This window comes from Octopus bimaculoides, chromosome 9, assembly GCF_046866305.1.
Source record: "Octopus bimaculoides isolate indiv1 chromosome 9, ASM4686630v1, whole genome shotgun sequence".
Lineage (NCBI taxonomy): Eukaryota > Metazoa > Mollusca > Cephalopoda > Octopoda > Octopodidae > Octopus > Octopus bimaculoides.
Window position 1 is genome coordinate 59,619,111 of NC_142936.1, and position 19,238 is coordinate 59,638,348.

The following is a 19,238-nucleotide window of genomic DNA, read 5'->3' on the forward strand; positions in this document are numbered from 1 at the left end:
GAAACATGGGCTGTAACTGCTGAGGACATACGTAAGCTCGCAAGGAATGAAGCCAGTATGCTCCGTTGGATGTGTAATGTCAATGTGAATACCCGTCAGAGTGTAAGTATCTTGAGAGAAAAGCTGAACATTAGAAGCATCAGTTGTGGCGTGCAAGAGAGACGATTGCGCTGGTATGGACATGTGGTGAGAATGGAGGAGGATAGCTGCGTGAAAAAGTGCCACACCCTAACAGTTGAGGGAACCCGTGGAAGAGGTAGGCCCAGGAAGACCTGGGCTGAGGTGGTGAGGCAAGACCTTCGTACATTGGGCCTCACCGAGGCGATGACTACGGACCGAGACCTTTGGAAATGGGCTGTGCGTGAGAAGACCCGGCAAGCCAAGTAAGATCGTTGCCAGTGCCCCTGGACTGGTTCTTGTGCGGGTGGCACATGAGATGCACCATTTTGAGCGTGGCCGTTGCCAGTACCGCCTGACTGGCTCCTGTAGGATTTTCGAGCGAGATCGTTGCCAGTGCCCCTGGACTGGCTTGTGCGGGTGGCACATAAAAGACACCATTTCGAGCGTGGCCGTTTTCGTGCGGGTGACACGTAAAAGCACCCACTACACTCTCTGAGTGGTTGGCGTTAGGAAGGGCATCCAGCTGTAGAAACTCTGCCAAATCAGACTGGAGCCTGGTGTTGCCATCCGGTTTCACCAGTCCTCAGTCAAATCGTCCAACCCATGCTAGCATGGAAAGCGGACGTTAAACGATGATGATGATGATGATGATGCTCTGATCCACTCAGCTTGCAAAAATGAGTTGTATCTGTAATTTAAAGGGCCAGCCTTGTCACATCCAGTGTGTCATGCAGAATCTTTCTAAGAATTGTTAAGGGTACAAGCGTCTGTGAAGTGCTCAATCACTTGCATGTTAATTTCATAAGCAGGCTGTTCCATTGATTGAATCAACTAGAACATTCATAGTCATAATTGCAAGAGTGCCCCCTCCCCTCCACATAACATTATTTTACTCGCCCCCTCCCGGTGAACCAAAGTACATCACATCATACACTACACTTGTCTCCCTCCCTTGCTTCTGTAGTTGGTTTGTCATCTCTCTCTCTCTCCTGTCCTACCCCTGCTATCCTGCTGATCCCCAAAATACCTGTGTTCACCACTCAAGGCATTCCCCTTCCCCTTCTCTCTTCTACTCTCCTTTTGCACTCTTGTGAGCTCCCTGCTCACCCACCCTGTGCAATCCTTTGTACTACTCTACATGCACTCTCCTCTTTGTACCTTGAGAATATACCCTGCTACATCTTCATTACCATCTTGAATCTCTCTTTAGCTGGTGTAGCCATATATCTCCAATTGGTGTAGCCATATATCTCCTCTACAACAAGACACCTGTCCTTCTATTACACCTTTCATCACCTGGTACAAAGCCACCTCCCTCAATACTACCCCCTCCCCTATCTCATTTGAGGGTCTTTGTTTTGTAAGTTACTTGTGACCTTTTTGGTGATGATGCCATGTAAAAAGCACTCAGTATACTCTGTAAAATGGTTGGCATTAGGAAGGGCATCCAGCTGTAGAAACGAAAAACAGACAGTTAGAGCTTGGCATATTCCTCTGGATCACTAGCTCCTGTTAAGCTATTCAGCCCATACCAAAAATGAATGTTAAATGACATGTAATGTGTGTGCATGCACATGTGTGTATTCTTGTTTCCCACCCCACCAGACAACTAGTGTTGGTTTGTTTATGTTCCTGCATCTTAGTGGTTCAGCAACAAATAGTGATTGCTAGAATAAGGAACAGACTTTAAAAAAAAAAAATAACCACTGAAATTGATTTGTTTCAGCTCAACGCTTTTGGGCTCAAATCCTGAAGAGGTCAATGGTGCCATTCATCCTTTCCGGGTTGGTACATAAAGAACCTATCCAGTGAAGTGGATTGGTGAAACTGTAAGCACAGCCAGTGGGAAATCCTGTTATATTCATTTTGGCTCTGTACGTCCCGAGTTCAAAATCTTGTTTAAATTGTAGCAGGAATTTGAAACCTAACTGCTAGATATTCAGTCAGATACCACAAATGAACTACCCCAGTTTCATGTGATCGATCAATAAATCAACCAATCAACGTGAGGCTGTGGCGTGATATGATTTTCTTGAATGTTTTAAAAATTGACTTCTTATTCCCTATAAAAACCGTTTGGCACATAACTTAGGGGCAGACGGCCAATAGACCACTAATGCCACAGATCGCCCCGGAAATGTGCGCCGATGACTTTGTGTGTTTTTGAACTAACTGTATGACGTCACACATAGCTTTCTATATTTTTAGAGCAGTTTTCCTTTCCTCTCATTCGGAAATTACTAATATTGTTCAATGTAAATATCTTTATCTCAGGCAATAACTATTACAGTTGTATGTTCGTAAATTTATTGCAGTTATTATTTAGGCTGTCAACGGAATATGTCTACATTGAACAGCTCAACTAAAGTATCATCACATAACTGTAAGCTTTTCCAGGTGGACTAAAAAGATTTTTAATAATAATAATGACAATAAAAAGCACGAAACTCAAGAGTTACGTCCTTATTGACCGGAGCAATCTAAGAGTAGCACATCGTTATCAACATTATTTAAAGATAATAACTATGATAATAGGGATAAGATGCAATATTTCGTTATCATATTCCCCTCAGTCACGAAGATAGTAACACCCACGTCCCTAGCAGGCCTCTTTCCAATTTATCTGGAGAAAAGCAAAACAAACTGCATTCAGTTACCATAGCATTCAATAAACACTTTGGAATCGAAAGGATTGCCATACCAACACTTCAAAGAGAAACAAAACGAAACGAGAATTATTTGGCTTACTGATAACAAATCAGGACTTCCTAACCTTATGATATACTTGGGAAAAACAAACACGTAACGTTTTGCTTGCTAAACTATGTTGGGTAGGACATATAGACGAACAAATTAGCTACAACAATCAGCAAAATTTTTCTGGGAAAAGTAGGAATGATGTGTACTACGTCATGGTGACACAGTACACTGCACTGCTATGTCATTATTACGTAGTATACATTCGCAATTTTTAGTCCATTCATTAAATACTATGCATGATTATATTGTAGCGATATGTTATCAAAATAAATGTCAGCGTGTTTATTATTGTTAGCCGATGTCAAACGAGAAATTCCTGTTACAAAATCTTTGTAAAGTAAGTACTTTTTATTAGATACTTTTGCTGATATATTTTTTCATTTTACACACCAGTAGCTGCATTCTTGTAGAATAGAGTCGGAAATAATAGATTGCGCCAAACACGCAATTTCTTCAGATATCTATGTTTCAGTTATCGCAATTTGCGATCCAGCAAAAAAAAAAAAACACCACAGACCCCCCCCCCCCACCACCAAAAAAAAAAAAGCAATTAGTGGTGGTGGATATGGTCTCTCCCCACCGTCATGGTTTTTCAGTTAATTTTTTTCAAATTTTTTTTTTATGGTGCATGTTTTAATAACCCAAGATTATAATTCTTCAAAATTATGCATAATATAAAACTGAACATAAATTTTCAAAGAAAAGTCAAAACTGGAAAATTACAAAAGGAGAGCGGAGAGCAAGCCCCCGCCTTATGTATGTATGTGTGTGTTTATATATTTGCAGTACTGTAAATCTACGATGCTCGAAGTATACACGTCGGAAGAATTGCGGCTTCAAGTGCTAGATTATTTCCGACTCTATTCTATAGGAATGCTCTCAATAACTTCACTGGTCCTGAATTTTTTAAACGCTTTGTTCAACTGTTAATTTTTTTTTTTTTTATAATAAGGAAATACGCGTATTGTTTATATTGACCGCTTCAGAATTTTATTTGAAAGTCACTCGGAGTTTCGTAGTGTGTATTCGTATATTTTTCTTCTAATCACTGTGTAGGTAAGATGTGATACTTTTATATCGAAATATTTGGTGAGCTTGCATTGTATTACAGGTAAATATGACCAGAAATCAGTCTCTCCTCGTAATTTATAGTATTAATAATTATTATATTTGGATGGTTTCCAGTCGGGCACTAATTTGCTTGTGGAGTGAATCGATTATGCAAAAATATGCTTTTACTTACGTAATGATTGGTTTACAGAAAGTGAAAAACTTCTTTGACATTTGTCTTAAGACGTACCTAACTTGTTAATGATTAATGACAATAAAAGTTTATATTAACTTTATCGAAGGCATACAGATAACTACAGGCATGTCTAACAGTTTGACGTTCTTCGTTCTTGTATTTATGCGAAGTAAATAACTTGATTTATAAATTAAATCCAAATTTTGACGATGTTTAACTATAGCGTACCATTTTCACTTTCTTAAATTAGCAAATCTACCGACCACAGAATAATCTTTTAGACTCCGTTCTATGGTCAAGTCGTTTGTCAAAGAGGAAATTTTTTGGTGCACCTAAGAATTATTTTTGGTTGACATTTTTTTGCGTCGCTAACTGTTGTTGTTGACAGCAATATTATCATTTATTTAAAATTATTATTTAAACGGCCAAAATGTATCTGGCTCACTGGGCGCTGATAAGACGAATATTCGTCTCTGATATTTATTGTACTTGTAATATTGTAGGTCCTTAAGAGATGTTGGTACTACTAAAGCAGCACGGTCCCGAGCGCGCAGTCGCGCGTCCGCGCTAGCTAGTCGTGAGTGGACGATCCTAGCCCTGACCCTGTCCCTAACCCTAACTCTAACCCTATCCCTAACCCTAACCCTATCCCTAACCCGCATGTGCAAATGAATACGTGTTTAGGGTTGGGGTTGGGATCGACCACTCACGACTGGCTGGCGCGGCTGCGCGTTCGGGACCGTGCTGCTTTAGTAGTACCGAGATGTTAACTCAGGACAAATACCTCTGTAATAGGTTTATCAATAGTGTTTATGTATTAGGTATGATACATAGAGGGTTATTTTGATCAAATACTTTTTCCGTTGCGTATACCAGATTTTTAATCAACTGCAGGACTACTCGCAACATAGGTTAATGTTTTATTTCCTTTTTTCTTATATCAAAGATGACAAATTCTTGTCCCAGTATGGAGACAGCTGCAAGTATGTGCCACTGAAAAGGTGCTGCAGAAAGGCGGAAATGCATCTAGCGTACTTGCTAGCTGCTGTTGGGACGAATTTTCATCTCTGTGATATTCATTCTTTTTAACACAGTGAGTCCATAACAAATATTATCTCAGTACAAATATATATGTATCTGTGTGTGTGTGTGTTTGTGTATGTACACACACACACACACACACACACACACACACACACACACACACATATATATGAAAATCCCCTTCAAACATAAATGACCATGGGATTGTTCCTAGAAAGTTCCCCTCTGAGACACAAGTTCAGGCAAGGTTGTTTATGGAAGACCAGCAGTTGCCCATGCATACCAGCTTCTCCTCTCTATGCCACCGATGTTATCCAAGAGAAAGGCAAAGGCTGGTAGAGGTTGGCAACTCATTTCTACAGTTGAATGAACTGGAGCAACATGAAATAAAGTGTCTTGGTCAAGAACACAACACACAGCCTGGTTCAGGAATCCAACTCACTAACTCATGATTGTGAGACCAGCGCTCTAACCACTGAAATGACAAATATTGAAGAATGGAGTTAGCAAATTATTTCAATATTTCATTTACAGTTGTTTCATCATTATTCAATATAATCAATCTTGCATAATTGTTGTTACTATGTCAACAACAATTGATTAATTTTCATATGTTATTGAGGATTTCTTTTATAACATGTTGAACATGATTCCACAGAACTCTAAAAATAATATATAAGAAGCACATGCATGGCTGTGTGGTAAGAAGCTTGCTTCTCAACCTCATGGTTCTGGGTTCAGTCCCACTGCATGGTACCTTGGGCAAGTGTCTTCTACTATAGTCTCGGGCTGACCAAAGCATTGAGAGTGGATTTCGTAGATGGAAACTGAAAGAAGTCCGTTGTGTGTGTGTGTGTGTGTGTGTGTGTATATATACAGCTAGCTATATATATATATATATATATATATATATATATATAGCTGGCTGAAACTTCCAAGCCACTTTTTACAGCATTCTTGTTTAAGAATAATATATTTGTACTCAACAAAAGTATATAGTAACCCATCAGATTTATGTAAAATTGTTTTGATTATAACTGAACATAAAAAACAAGCATTAATATATATTTCTATAGGTATGGGGATGCAGACAGGAAAATTAGAACTCAAAATATGAGTATATATATATATTTTTATTAATATTTAGCAGAAGCAGCAGAGTGACTCGAGGCCCAATAGTTTGGTGCGTTGGTACTTATCAAGCTTAAATGATTAATGCCATAATGCATCAGAGAAATGAATGGGTGAAGAACAATTGATTAAGTTATTAAAATGGCTATTTATTAAGATGGTTATAATATTAGTCATTACAATATATTAAACATACAACTTTGTCAAGTTGTTTGTGTGTACACAGCTATTTTGTAGATCTTTGAGTCCATTAAGTATGTCAGCTTCATCTCTGTGTGTTGCTAATAAAGAGAAAGATAGAGAGCAAGAAAGTCTAGGTAAGAATCTACCTTAGCACATGTTAATCAGCATACTTGATCCTGTCATTAAATCCATTTGGTGACATATTTTGATATTATCAGACCTTATTATACATTTAAAGTAGCTCAGAGATTTAGTAACTCTGGCTAGTCCTGCTTCAGTCTGTTCTTGGGCCATACTGTTTAACTGCCATGTATGATTGTATGGTGCATCGTGTAGCTGTAGGATATAGGATATATTCTGTCTAGTTTGCTACCCTGTCTGTTTATGTATGATTGTAAATAAAGTTTGGTGATTGCAAGGGTTGTTGCTTGCTTGACTTGTTCAGTGTTGTATCCACATCTCCCTCATATATTTCCCTATTATCTTTAAAATGAAAACCATATAACAGTGTTTCTTAACTTGGTATGTAAAACCCAATTATTTTTTTTTTGCTCCTAGATACATTTTCGTTTTTTCTTATCCATAAATCAGCAAAAGATCTGGATTGTTCTCAATACCAAAATGCCACACATCTCAAAGTCAATTGAGAAAAAGTAATAGCTATGATCACATTAAATAGTTTTATAAGTATTTTTTTTTTTTTGAGCTTTCAGATTAAATGATGAGAATGATTTTGAAATCTTGAAGTGGTGCAAGCCAGAGAAAATAGTCAAGAACTGCTTCTATATACAATGACTTAAAACCTTGGACATTATATCCACGATATATAGACAAGAATAAAATGTGGACTGAAGAATGAATTTTAGCTGGTATTAGAGTGAAGTCATCATCATTATCATTATCATCAACGTTTAACATACATTTTCCATGCTGGTATGGGTTGGATGGCTTGACAGGAACTGGCAAGGCCAGGAGCTGCACCAAGTTCCATGGTCTCTTTGGCTTGTTTTCTACAGCTCAGAGCCCTTCCTAATACCAGCCACTTTGCAGAATGTACTGGGTGCATTTTGCATAGTACTAGCACCAGTGACAGTTTAGTTGATATTGATACATAGTAAACTCCTGTAAACTGATTAGCTGATGTTAAAGAGGATGTTCAGTGATATCTGTCTGTTAGTAAAAAAAAAAAAAAAGACCAAAGGTCCTTCATGAGTCATAAGCTCATAAGGCTGGTTTCCTGGATTCTGTGTCATACATATTTCCTCCAGGATGGCAGTCTTTCATAATGGCATCTCCAAGCCTGTTTCTTTGCACAACCATTAAATGCAAGTGAACCATCATCGATGCTGACACATTTCTCTCCTGTGACATCACAATTCTCTCTTACACAGTCTTGCAATCTGAAATATTTCAATTCTTTGGTCTTCATGCCACTGAACATTGGCAAACTTCTTTTCTGCTTCTCCTTTGGTTATATATACCTGTCTCCTAGCCTCCCTTCTGGCTATCTGGTATAATTCTCTGCTACCCCAACTCTTGCATGTTTTCCATGCCTGTTTCTTTGCTCTAATGGCCCTGTCTACAGTATTATTCCACCACCATGTTATCCTAGGTCTGGAAGGGACTTTGCACCAGCTGCAGATTTGGTCTGTGGCGCTCAGTAAGCTGTCACGCAGGAATTTCCAGTTACCCTCTATGTCACAAGTCTGTAGCTCCTCCTCCCTCTCATCAAATTTCTTAATGAGGATGTCCCTAAATCTCTGACCATGTGAAGGGTTCTTAAGCTTCCAAATCCTTCTTTTCTGCTTCTTGGCATCCTTCTGGCTTCAAGTCTAAAGTCACTGGTGACTAGTCTATGCTGGTGGGTACATTCTTCACCAGGGAGGGTCTTTGTATTTAGGAGCAATCATGCATCCCGCTGTCTGGTGAGGATGAAATCAATCTGGCTAGCAGAATCACCTGATTGATAGGTTGTCAGGTGGCTGGCTGACTTCCTGAAGTTGGTATTAATAGGTTGCTTGCATCATAGAACTCCAATAGCCTAGTTCCCTCTTCATTTCAGGAACCAATTCCATGGCCCCTATGAACACCATGGAAGATAATTGTAGCTATACTATTCTGCAAAACTAGCCTAAGCTTAAGCACTTTATTGCACACTCTGACTACCTCTATGATCTTATCCACCCATTTCTCTATGAGGAGTATACCTACACCCACCACTCCATTACTGTTACTTTCCTAGAATATTTTGTACCTATTGTGTTTTTTTTATCTCTATAATGAGCTCTGCTGCACCCTTTCTGTTAATAGTGAAAACTTCATTTACATGTAACTTAGCTGATTTCATTATCAGCTCCTTCAACAAGTTTTTTCCCCCCAGATAATATGCCTTTTATGATATAGAAAAAAATTACACTTGAATAAAGTTGTATTTTTATTTGAGATTTATTAATATATTATTGGTCCTGTATTTTGGACTATTTTTACAATACATTTCTTACTGTAAGTTCAAATTCTCAACTTGGTAAACACCAAACAATGGTGTAGTGATTCTATTAGAGAACATCATTGTTTAAATGGTGTTTCTAAAACTTAAGACAGTGAATTGGCAGAATCATTAGCGTGTTAGAAAAACTACTTTATAGTATTTGTTCAGAATACATTATATTCTGAGTTTAAGTCACACTGAAGTCAACTTGTGGCTTTTATGCCTTTGGAGTTGATAAAATAAAGTATCAAAACAATTTGAGTGAAAAAGTATTACATTTAACAGAGTAATCTGAACACTAAAGGGTTAAATAAAAAAAAGAACATTATTATTTAGTAGTGTCATAGAGTTTCCACTTCATTTGAGGTCACTATTTAGCTTTGTCATGTTAAAACTTTCACTTATTGGGTCACTATTTAGTAATATCATGGTGCTAAAACTCTTATTAGGACACTATTTAGCAATGTCATCATGTTTTTGAAGATGTTACTCCTTATCAGGTTACTATTTAGCAATCTCGTGTTTAAGTTATTTTTGAGTGAATAATTTTAACACTATAATGAATTTTATTTTGTGTTGTTTAAAAGTGCAGATGAATATTCAAGCAAAAAAGATCTGTTAATTCACATATAGCGAGCAATATTATCTCTTTAAGTACGTAAGACAGCTGTGTTTATTTCAGTTTTTCCAAAATTTAAGTCTTATCATAATAGAGAGGGGAAGTGTATAGATCAAGTTTACTGTTACTTTCTAGCATTTTTTTGTAAAAATAATAGCTCCATATCTATCTAATAATACACACCAAACAAAACACTAAATTAACCATAGAGGACACATAGTAAATATATATAAAAATGGCATGGAACATGGATAATTTTAAAACAGGATGTTTGTGTCCTAGAACCAGGGGTGATATCAGGCAGGTTGGTAACAAAAAGGTTAAATTTATATGCAATAAATTGCTTATACTTCTACAATACACAAAATATTTCAGTTTTTTTAAAAATACAATTCCTTAATTATAAAAATACAGTAGGATGTTATTATATAAACATTGAACGGCTCTGAAAGTCCAGTAGAGTAAAATAGGAATCGAAGACATCCATAGGCAAAAAATAGTTGATATCACTGATTTCTAAGTTATATAGCATGAATATCTACAAATTTATATCCATAAGGTGCAGGCATAGATGTGTGGTTGAGAAGCTTACTTCAACTACATGGTTTCAGATTCAGTCTCACTCTGTGGCACCTTAGACAAGTGTCTTCTGCTATATCCCTGGACTAACCAGAGCCTTGTAAATGAATTGGGTAGATGGAAACTGGAAGAATCCCATCATATGTGTGTGTGTGTGTATATCATCATCATTATCATCGTTTAACGTTCGCTTTCCATGCTAGCATGGGCTGGACGATTTGATTGAGGACTGGCAAGCCAGAAGGCTGCACCAGGCTCCAATCTGATCTGGCAGAGTTTCTACAGCTGGATGCCCTTCCGAACGCCAACCACTCTGAGAGTGTAGTGGGTGCTTTTATGTGCCACCGGCATGAGAGCCAGTCACACGGTACTGGCAATGGCCACGCTCAAAAAGGTGTTTTTTACATGCCACTTGCATGGGAGCCAGTCCAGCGGCACTGGTAACGACCTTGCTCGAATGATATATATATATATATATATATATATATATATATAACATACGTTTTCTCCAATCCTTAAATTCTTATATATATATACATATATATAATGTATATATATTTTGAATTGTGTCTTTGTGTCTAGACACTGCATGATAGTTGTGAAAAAGTGTCACTGTCATACAAGTAGTATCCTTTTCAATCTTACTTGAAAAATGTCTGGCTACAGGAAAATATTACCTTACTTGGAAACAGGTGATGGTTGGTAACAGGAAGGGTATCTGGCCACAGAAAATTTGATTCAATGAATTCTGTCTGGTCCATGCAAGCAAGGAAAAGTGGACATTATGATGTTGATGATGGTAAAGTCTCCCAGTGTCCTTGCTATTTGAAATTTATAAATATATATATATATACACACTTGTGGTCTGAGATCAACTTTTTCAAGGTTCAGTTCACAGCTCACTCTTATTTATTATAGTCCTCCAGGCCATAACAGAAAAATAATTAAAATTTAGAAAAAAAACCCCATAAAACAATTAAGCAAAGCATTTGGAATTAATAGAAAGGCAGAGAAAAGAAAAACACTCCTGAAAAAAGATTATGTGTGTGTGTGTGTGTGTGTGTGAGAGAGAGAGAGAGAGTATGTGTGGGTGTGTTTGTGTGTAAGTATATAAAAATACATAAAGAAATAGGTTGACAGAAAGAAGTTATTGACACTTGTTCAAATTCATTCTGACTGAACAATAACCTTGGACTGACCATTTGCAATTAAAAGTTGGTGTGGGTGTGTACATGCCCATTTTTAATTGTACGCTCACACATACAAATACACATGTAAACACATATAGTCCCACTTGAAAATTTTGTTATTTCAGTGAGCCGAGAAATATGTTCCAAAATGTAAATTTCGAAGTTAGCTTTAATTATAAAATTACTTTAATTATAAAATTACTCTCAATATCTAAAAATATTTTTTCAAGCTTTAGAATTATTGCATTTATGTTCAAATATTTTTCATTAAATTGAACCTTGTTCTTTCTTTTTAAATACATTTTTTGTCATTTTGTACTATTCCAATTTGTCAAACACTTGAAATTACCATAGTGGGTAGGGCAAAATTTGTAACTGGGGAAAAATAAGTCATTTCTGATTTCTCTTTGTTTCCTCCCTACCTGTTTGAAAGTATTGCTTCATTTATATTGGTGCATCGTCTTTAGGAGTAAAAATTGGTCAGTTTAGTAGTTATTGATATTAAGAGAGTTTGCAACACATTCAAGCGACAGCTGCTTTTTTTTCAAGAAATTTTCCTTCAACTTCAATCTGATTGTAATTGAGGTTGTTAATAAATTATTTGCGTAGTTTTTGGTGTTAAACAATCAATATTCTTATTTCTGTTGGATTCCATGTAAATTTTTTCTCACCCTAACGTCTAATTTGATAATTTTCCATTTTCAGAAAAATGATGTCTTAAATGGGGCAACATGAGTAATGACTAATTTCAATAATTTCTTCTCTTTAATTGCTTGGTGTGTTAATATATCAGGAAGAAAGCCATTCCAGCAGATTGTGAAGATACTCTAGAGAATATTTTATGTTGAGTTTTTAGATTTAGCTGAATTTCATTAATCTCATGTGCCAATTTTCTACAAGGCGTAGGAGTGGCTGTGTGGTTCCGGGTTCAGTCCCACTGCGTGGCACCTTGGGCAAGTGTCTTCTACTATAGCCTCGGGCCGACCAAAGCCTTGTGAGTGGATTTGGTAGACAGAAACTGAAAGAAGCCCGTCGTATATATGTATATATATATATATATCATCATCATCATCATCATCATCGTTTAACGTCCGCTTTCCATGCTAGCATGGGTTGGACGATTTGACTGAGGACTGGTGAAACCGGACGGCAACACCAGGCTCCAATCTAATTTGGCAGAGTTTCTACAGCTGGATGCCCTTCCTAACGCCAACCACTCAGAGAGTGTAGTAGGTGCTTTTGTCTGTTTTTGTCCCCCCCAACATCGCTTGACAACCGATGCTGGTGTGTTTACATCCCCGTAACTTAGCGGTTCGGCAAAAGAGACCGATACAATAAGTACTAGGCTTACAAAGAATAAGTCCTGGGGTCGATTTGCTTGACTAAAGGCGGTGCTCCAGCATGGCCACAGTCAAATGACTGAAACAAGTAAAAGAGTAAAAGAGTAATCCACTTTTATTTGACCTAGATATTTAAAATTTTTGTTGCATTTCTGATCTTTTTGATGTCTAAGGATGGACATTGATTGTATGAGTCTTTTTTCAAATGTAATTTTAGAGAACTGAAGAGGCAAATTTACCTTATTTTGTCTTACTTATTTTATCCCATCCAAATTTGTCTCAAAGAGAACAGAGATGATTTTCTGAAATAGTATTCTGAATATGTTATAGTGTTTTAAATGCATTTAGAGAAGGTCATTTGCTTAGCTGATATAGTTTTTGTAAGGTAGAGAACATTTGTAAAAAATATTTTTTTCTTAAAGTCCAAAATGCAATAAATCTTACTCATTGTGTTCCCCCCACCCCCACTGGAAACTGGAAGAGTGGACTTTTGGAATACCTATTCCATACAAGATGAAATTTCCCCATTTTTGTCTGGACTTCCCTCCATTTTTTTTATCATGCTTTGTAAAACAAGATTCAGACAATGCAACACAGACTTTAAAAAAAAGACTTTCACTTTAATGACAGGTTGTTGTGTTGTGTTACAGACTTGCACTTAACGTTCCTATGTTTTTAATCAAAACTTGTTAGTTATTATGGTGACAACACTACCCATCTGTCTATCTTTCACACATTCTCTTGTAAAGAGCAAACAAACAAATGATGTATATGTAGGAAGATATGGTATTGACTATAATGCCATGGCTTTCATAAGAAAACAGCTATGTCTTTAACAGTTAAAACATCTTCATTAAAGATATTGAAGATATTGATTTATAGAGGAGGATCAGTTACTTATAATTTTATTCAACATATTCCCACACTTATTGCAGAAGTCATTCAGTTTTTCTAAGCCCTGTAAAAAGAACTTAGAAGTTTAGGCCTCCAACCAGGCCTCTGTAGCAGTGATCACTTCCAAACTAGAGTGAAATTTCATTCCCCTGAGATGTTTCTTCAGTTGTGGAAAGAGGTGATTGTTGGATGGGGGGAAAATCAGGAGAGTAAGGTGAGTGGTCTACAAATTCAAAGCCAAAGTCACATTGGTGCATTGATCCTGCAAAAACAGAACACCCTGTCTCAGCTTTCCATGGCGTTTCTGCTTCAAAGCTTCATGCAGTTCATCCAACAGAGACGTGTAATATTCTGCATTGATGGTAAGACCCTTTGGCAGGTATTTTATGAGGAATACTCCGTCTTTGTCCCAGAACACTGCAGCCAGAATCTTTCCTGTTGATTTCAGGTGTGTCATTTTCATCTGCATCCAGCAACTCAACTATATCTGAGTCTACATCATCTGAGAGAATATACTGGGGAACCTCTTCTGTTGTGTAATGAGTCTGTGTTCTCCTTCGAAGTTGATGTGTCATTTTCCTAAATAAAAAAATAACACAAGTAAATATAATGACACGAAAGACATAAAAACAAACTTTGATTGTTACGTGACAAGGGTCAGTGTTCGAATGTGTTTGAATGATAGAGTCGAATGGTAATGTAAAGTAGGACATTACAACAAACTCAGCCCTCCACTAGGTAGTAGGTCTCTTTATAAGCAACTTACAACACATTCCACGTATCTGTATAAGCATAAAAGGTCAATAACATGACCAGACATTACACTTGTTTTTGTAGTAAAACATAACTTTTGAAGTCCAAAGTTGCCATGTCGTAACTAAAAGTAAAGCCTTCTTCTATCACCCTCATTATATTTGTTGCCCAGCATGAGAAGTATTTAATATGTAAGTACTAACTTTACCCTGTAATCTATCTAATATGTAAGTGCTAACTTTACCCAGTAATCTATCAAGAAACAAACTTCATACAATAACAATAGTAAAAGGTCAAACTTACTTCCTGTATTGACATAAATACTAAGGTTGACTGCACTAACTTTCCGGGCCCACACAAGCTTGCAGCTGCCATCTTGTTATACTCAAGAATGAAAAGCATCATGGGAGATTGCGATTGCACAATCCACCTGACAATGGAAGCAATTTGTGATATTTTACAGAACATAGCTTTTTTAGTTGCCATATGACAACTATGGACTATAAAGGGTTAATAATATCATATTCCTTGTTTCAAGGAGAGATTAATATTTATAACTGCAGTTTTATTTCAATATTTTGTGAGAAATTAATAAAATGTCTGAAATTCTAATATCATTATTATTTCTTTGGATGGCTTTTAGTTTATGTAAATTTTCTTTTTTTTTTTAATCAAGAAATTATAAAATTAAAAATATAACAATATTATTAAATTTCTTTTTATGTTTTGCAGAAGTTGACATGCCAAACTAATTGATAGATATTCAAGATGATGCAGTACTGTGAAAATGCATCAGCCATTAATATCTATTGGAGAGATAATGGTCTGAATCATTGCTTTATTGATACTGTAACAAACAGTATTTTATTTTTTATCATTGCTGTTTTTGGGACAATACAGATATGGATGTACAACCGGTACTCAACTTCAGTAGAGAAGAAGTATAAACCATTTAATTTTGGATATGTTACACAAGTAAGTCTAGCTTGTCTATTGTAAATATTTTCTATTTTCCATCATAACTCTTGTTAAATATATCTGAGTGATGACTATAAAAGTTAAAATACTGAAATTGAGTTTATGATATACAAACTTTTCATTATTCAGCTATTAACTTTTCTGTAATTAGAGTAAGATTGTATTTCTTGTCATTATATCTTTTTATGTTGAACATGAGATATATCATCAAACAACGAAGTAATTTATAATATCTGTAGTAATGAGCAACCCTCCTTATGTTTGCATTCATAATTACAAACAAAAACAAAGAAGGTATTTTTCATCAAACTGTTTCGTTTTATAATTAGAAACATCAGACCCATGCATACAGATGTTTCCATTTCACGCCCTTTTTATCAGCTATTATATTTTATTTGTACTCTATTATTTTATTATTGTATCAGAAATTTGAAATTCATTTCTAATTATTCAAAATAAAGACAATTATTATGGGGAAATAATCCATAATTATATTAATTCTCTGAGTTTCTATCTACGTTTATCTGTCAGAATCCAAAATGTAAGTATTTGTGTATTTATTTTCTGATTAATAAGTGAAAGCTAAGGTTTTATAATTGTACCTTCCATGAATCAGATATGAAATCTTTAATGAAGTGTTTCTCACAAATTCAGAACACCCAAATAGATTGATAGAAAAACAAAGTTTCACTCTGATGATATTAAAAAAAAAAAGACTGAGAGAGAAAGAGAGAGAGGGAGAGAGAGAGAGAGAGAGAGAGAGAGAGAGAGAGAGAGAGAGAGAGAGAGAGAGAGAGATGCATGAATAAATATGCATATCCATCCATCCATCCATCCATACATACATACATACATACATACATACAACAAGTTTCTTTCTGTATCCGTCTACCATATCCATTCACAAGACTTTGGTTATCTGTGGGATTCGGAAGAAGATGCTTGACCAAGGTGCCATGCAATAGTACTGAACCTGAAACCATGTTCCTTTATAAAGTTTTAGTCAACTCGTGTTGATTATGTTTATGAATATCATTGGCATAACACTGAAAAATGTTCCACAAACTCAGCATAATGTCTAGAATATTCTTCCTGAACTCATGATATCTTTTCCTGGAAAGATGAAAGGCTGTTCCCAAAATTTCTAAATTACTTGTCTGGGTTAAGCTGCTGTTTGGAAGTATAAAAATAGACTGAAGCTAATGATCTTACTGGATCAATTGGAAGATTTAATTGGAGATGAAGGTTCAAGTACTGAGATTGTTAGGGAGAGGGAATTATTTAGTTTTGCCATCATCTAAATTACTACTGTACTTTCTGGTATACAAGTTTAATTTTTCTGACCAGAATTTACAGTCACAAAAAAGGTATGTTGATTTACATGCCAAGATGACTTTGGAGGACGAAATTTCTATGTAAACTGTAGAGGCAGTGCTCCAGCATGGCCGCAGTCAAATGACTGAAACAAGTAAAAGAGTAAAAGAGTAAAGGATTTGGAGAGTGAGCATGACAGTGTTTGAATGATTACACTACATGTTTACACTATATACTATGTTGGTTTGTATGCTAGAAAATATGGCATGTTAAATAAAATATCAGATACATACCATTTCCTATCTGCTCAGTGTTGGATATCATTGGTACTTATTTTGCTTTGTTATTGTTTTCAGATTCTTGCTACTTCAGTCTTAATATTTGAGTCTGTTCTTCATATTGTACTGATTGACACAGCTGAAGATGGTCGCACTGTTTATGGCTATCAGCTCTTCACTTGTCTAGTGTACCTTTGTGGCTGGACTATAACAATGAAACTAATATGCTTAGAAAGACACCGTGCCTTGCCCTCGATACCTACAAGAAGCCATGGACTTGTTTTACTTGTCTTTTGGACATTAACATATGTACGAGAGAATATTGCTTTTGTATCTTGGTTTAGTCCAGAATGGTGGTGGCATTTAAGTAGGTAAGTATTAAATACTATTTTTCAAATTCATAACATCAATATTAGATAGGTTTTCATGTTTCTTTTGATTCATGTTAGTTTTTTCAATATTATTATTCCTATAAAAAATCCTCAACTCCTATGAATGTAATTCATCATCATCGTCATCATCATCATCATCGTTTAACGTCTGTTTTCCATGCTGGCATGGGTTGGAAATTTTGACTGGAGCTGGCCAGCTGGAGAGTTGTCCAGGTTCCAATTGTTTGTTTTGGTATGATTTCTATGGCTGGATACCCTTCCTAATGCCAGCCACTTTACAAAGTGTGCTGGATGCATCCATGTAGCGCCGACATGAGTGCATTTTACATAGTACCAGATTAGGTGTGTTTATGTAGCACCAACACATGTGCATTTTACATGGCACCAGCATCTGCAAGATAAAGACCTCTCAGCTGGGAGAGAGAGTAGGGGAATGGACATAAAAGACATGCCTGTATGTATGGATGGCTGTGATTTTACTTATCTTGATATGTCTTCTCAAGTACAGCAGATTTCCGCAAGTCCCAGCCCCTTGTCATTATTTCAGTGAAGCCTATCATCTGAAAATCCTTTCTCACTATTTTGTCAAATGTCTTTCTGGCTCTACCTCTTCTACAGGTTTCCTCCACAATTAGAGAGCAGCACTTCTTTAAGTAGCTGTTCTCATCCATGCACATCACATGACCATACCAGTGCAGTCTTCTCTCTTGCACACAACATCTGTGACTCGTGATGTTTGAAATGTCCCAATATCTGGGACCTATTGTTGTGACTGCTAGTTCTGTTGGCTCTCGTTCTCTGTTTTCTACATTCTTGTGAGTAGAAAGCCCTTCAATGACTTTTATTGCCACATGTGTGGAAGCTTGTCTTTTTGTTCTGAATCCCCAGTCTCATGGCTTTTCTTTCTGTATTCTTGCTGTGGCACAACTCTAGTATGATTTGTTGTCTTCAGGCATCTTTAGAACTTGTATGCCTATTGAGATTCCCTCTCAATCAGGTGTCATTTCTCGTACTCCTTACTTGCCCATACTGTGTCACAAAGATGACAACAAGCTAAAAGTCAACATTATTACTAACATCTTTGACAAAGACTCTTGTATGCATCTAGCTGTGTATTTCTGTACTAATTTGTTTCTTTCTCTCAACCTTAGTTTTAAAAGCTAGGCATCATTTTAAAAGTGTGTAAGGCTTAACTCAACCGGTTACTCAACATATTGGCCAGGGTTACTTCTAATTGTTTTCTTCAGAGTATAAGGAAACTTGCACTATGCATAGATGAAGAACTCTGGCAGAGACACACCCTTCCTAGTCTATGAGTTTCCTCAGCAGATTTTTTTCTCAGTCAGTTCATGTTCCCTGTCTGTTTGTCACTGTTTTTGATTGGTAAAAATGTTTGTTGTTGTCATTAATTTTGTTTATGTTATGCAAATTTGCATTTTCAGGTCACAAATTGTGATTGTACTTCTATCTATTTGTTTCTTGGTAATTTATTTTCTGTTTGCTTTTTTTTAAAATTCTGTTTTGCTTTCATTATTGTATATTTGAACATTATTTCAATATTGTATTTTGAAGAGAATTGTCCAGTTCTATTCACTTTCTTGTTAAAACCTCTCACTGTTCTTTTAGTAGAGAAAACCATGGTAAAATGTATTGTAAACAAGAAATTTTGGGAAAACAATGAAATAATGACTAAAGAATAGATCTTCTACCAACCTAAGTTATTGGGATAAGTGTCCTGATGTTTCAGAGTCCTCTGTTTTCAGAATAATTCAATCAGAAGAATTTTCATTCAGTAAGAAGAGCTAGTAATAATCCAATTTTATGGGAGAGTTTTGTAAAATGACACAATGAACAACAACAACAACAACAACAACAACAACAACAACAACAACAACAACAACTACTACTACAGGCACAAGGCCAGAAATT

General features: G+C 36.2%; 1 protein-coding gene across 5 annotated transcripts in view; it reads left to right on the forward strand.

Moving 5' to 3' along the window:
• The first annotated feature begins 3,080 nt into the window (after positions 1-3,080).
• The window catches only part of LOC106871038 (ATP-binding cassette sub-family B member 6), a 44,179-nt gene continuing 28,021 nt past the window's right edge, over positions 3,081-19,238 (forward strand). Inside the window, exons 1-4 of one of the 5 annotated variants that reach the window (XM_089357579.1) lie at positions 3,081-3,217; positions 5,073-5,219; positions 15,080-15,322; positions 16,996-17,288. In XM_089357579.1, coding sequence (XP_089213705.1) covers positions 15,116-15,322; positions 16,996-17,288 — 500 coding nt within the window. In that variant the 5' untranslated portion in view covers positions 3,081-3,217; positions 5,073-5,219; positions 15,080-15,115. Of the gene's footprint in view, positions 3,218-3,428; positions 3,641-3,667; positions 3,992-5,072; positions 5,220-15,079; positions 15,323-16,995; positions 17,289-19,238 lie in introns of those variants that run through there. The other 4 variants (XM_014917298.3, XM_089357580.1, XM_014917299.3 and 1 more) reach the window with 4 other exon arrangements.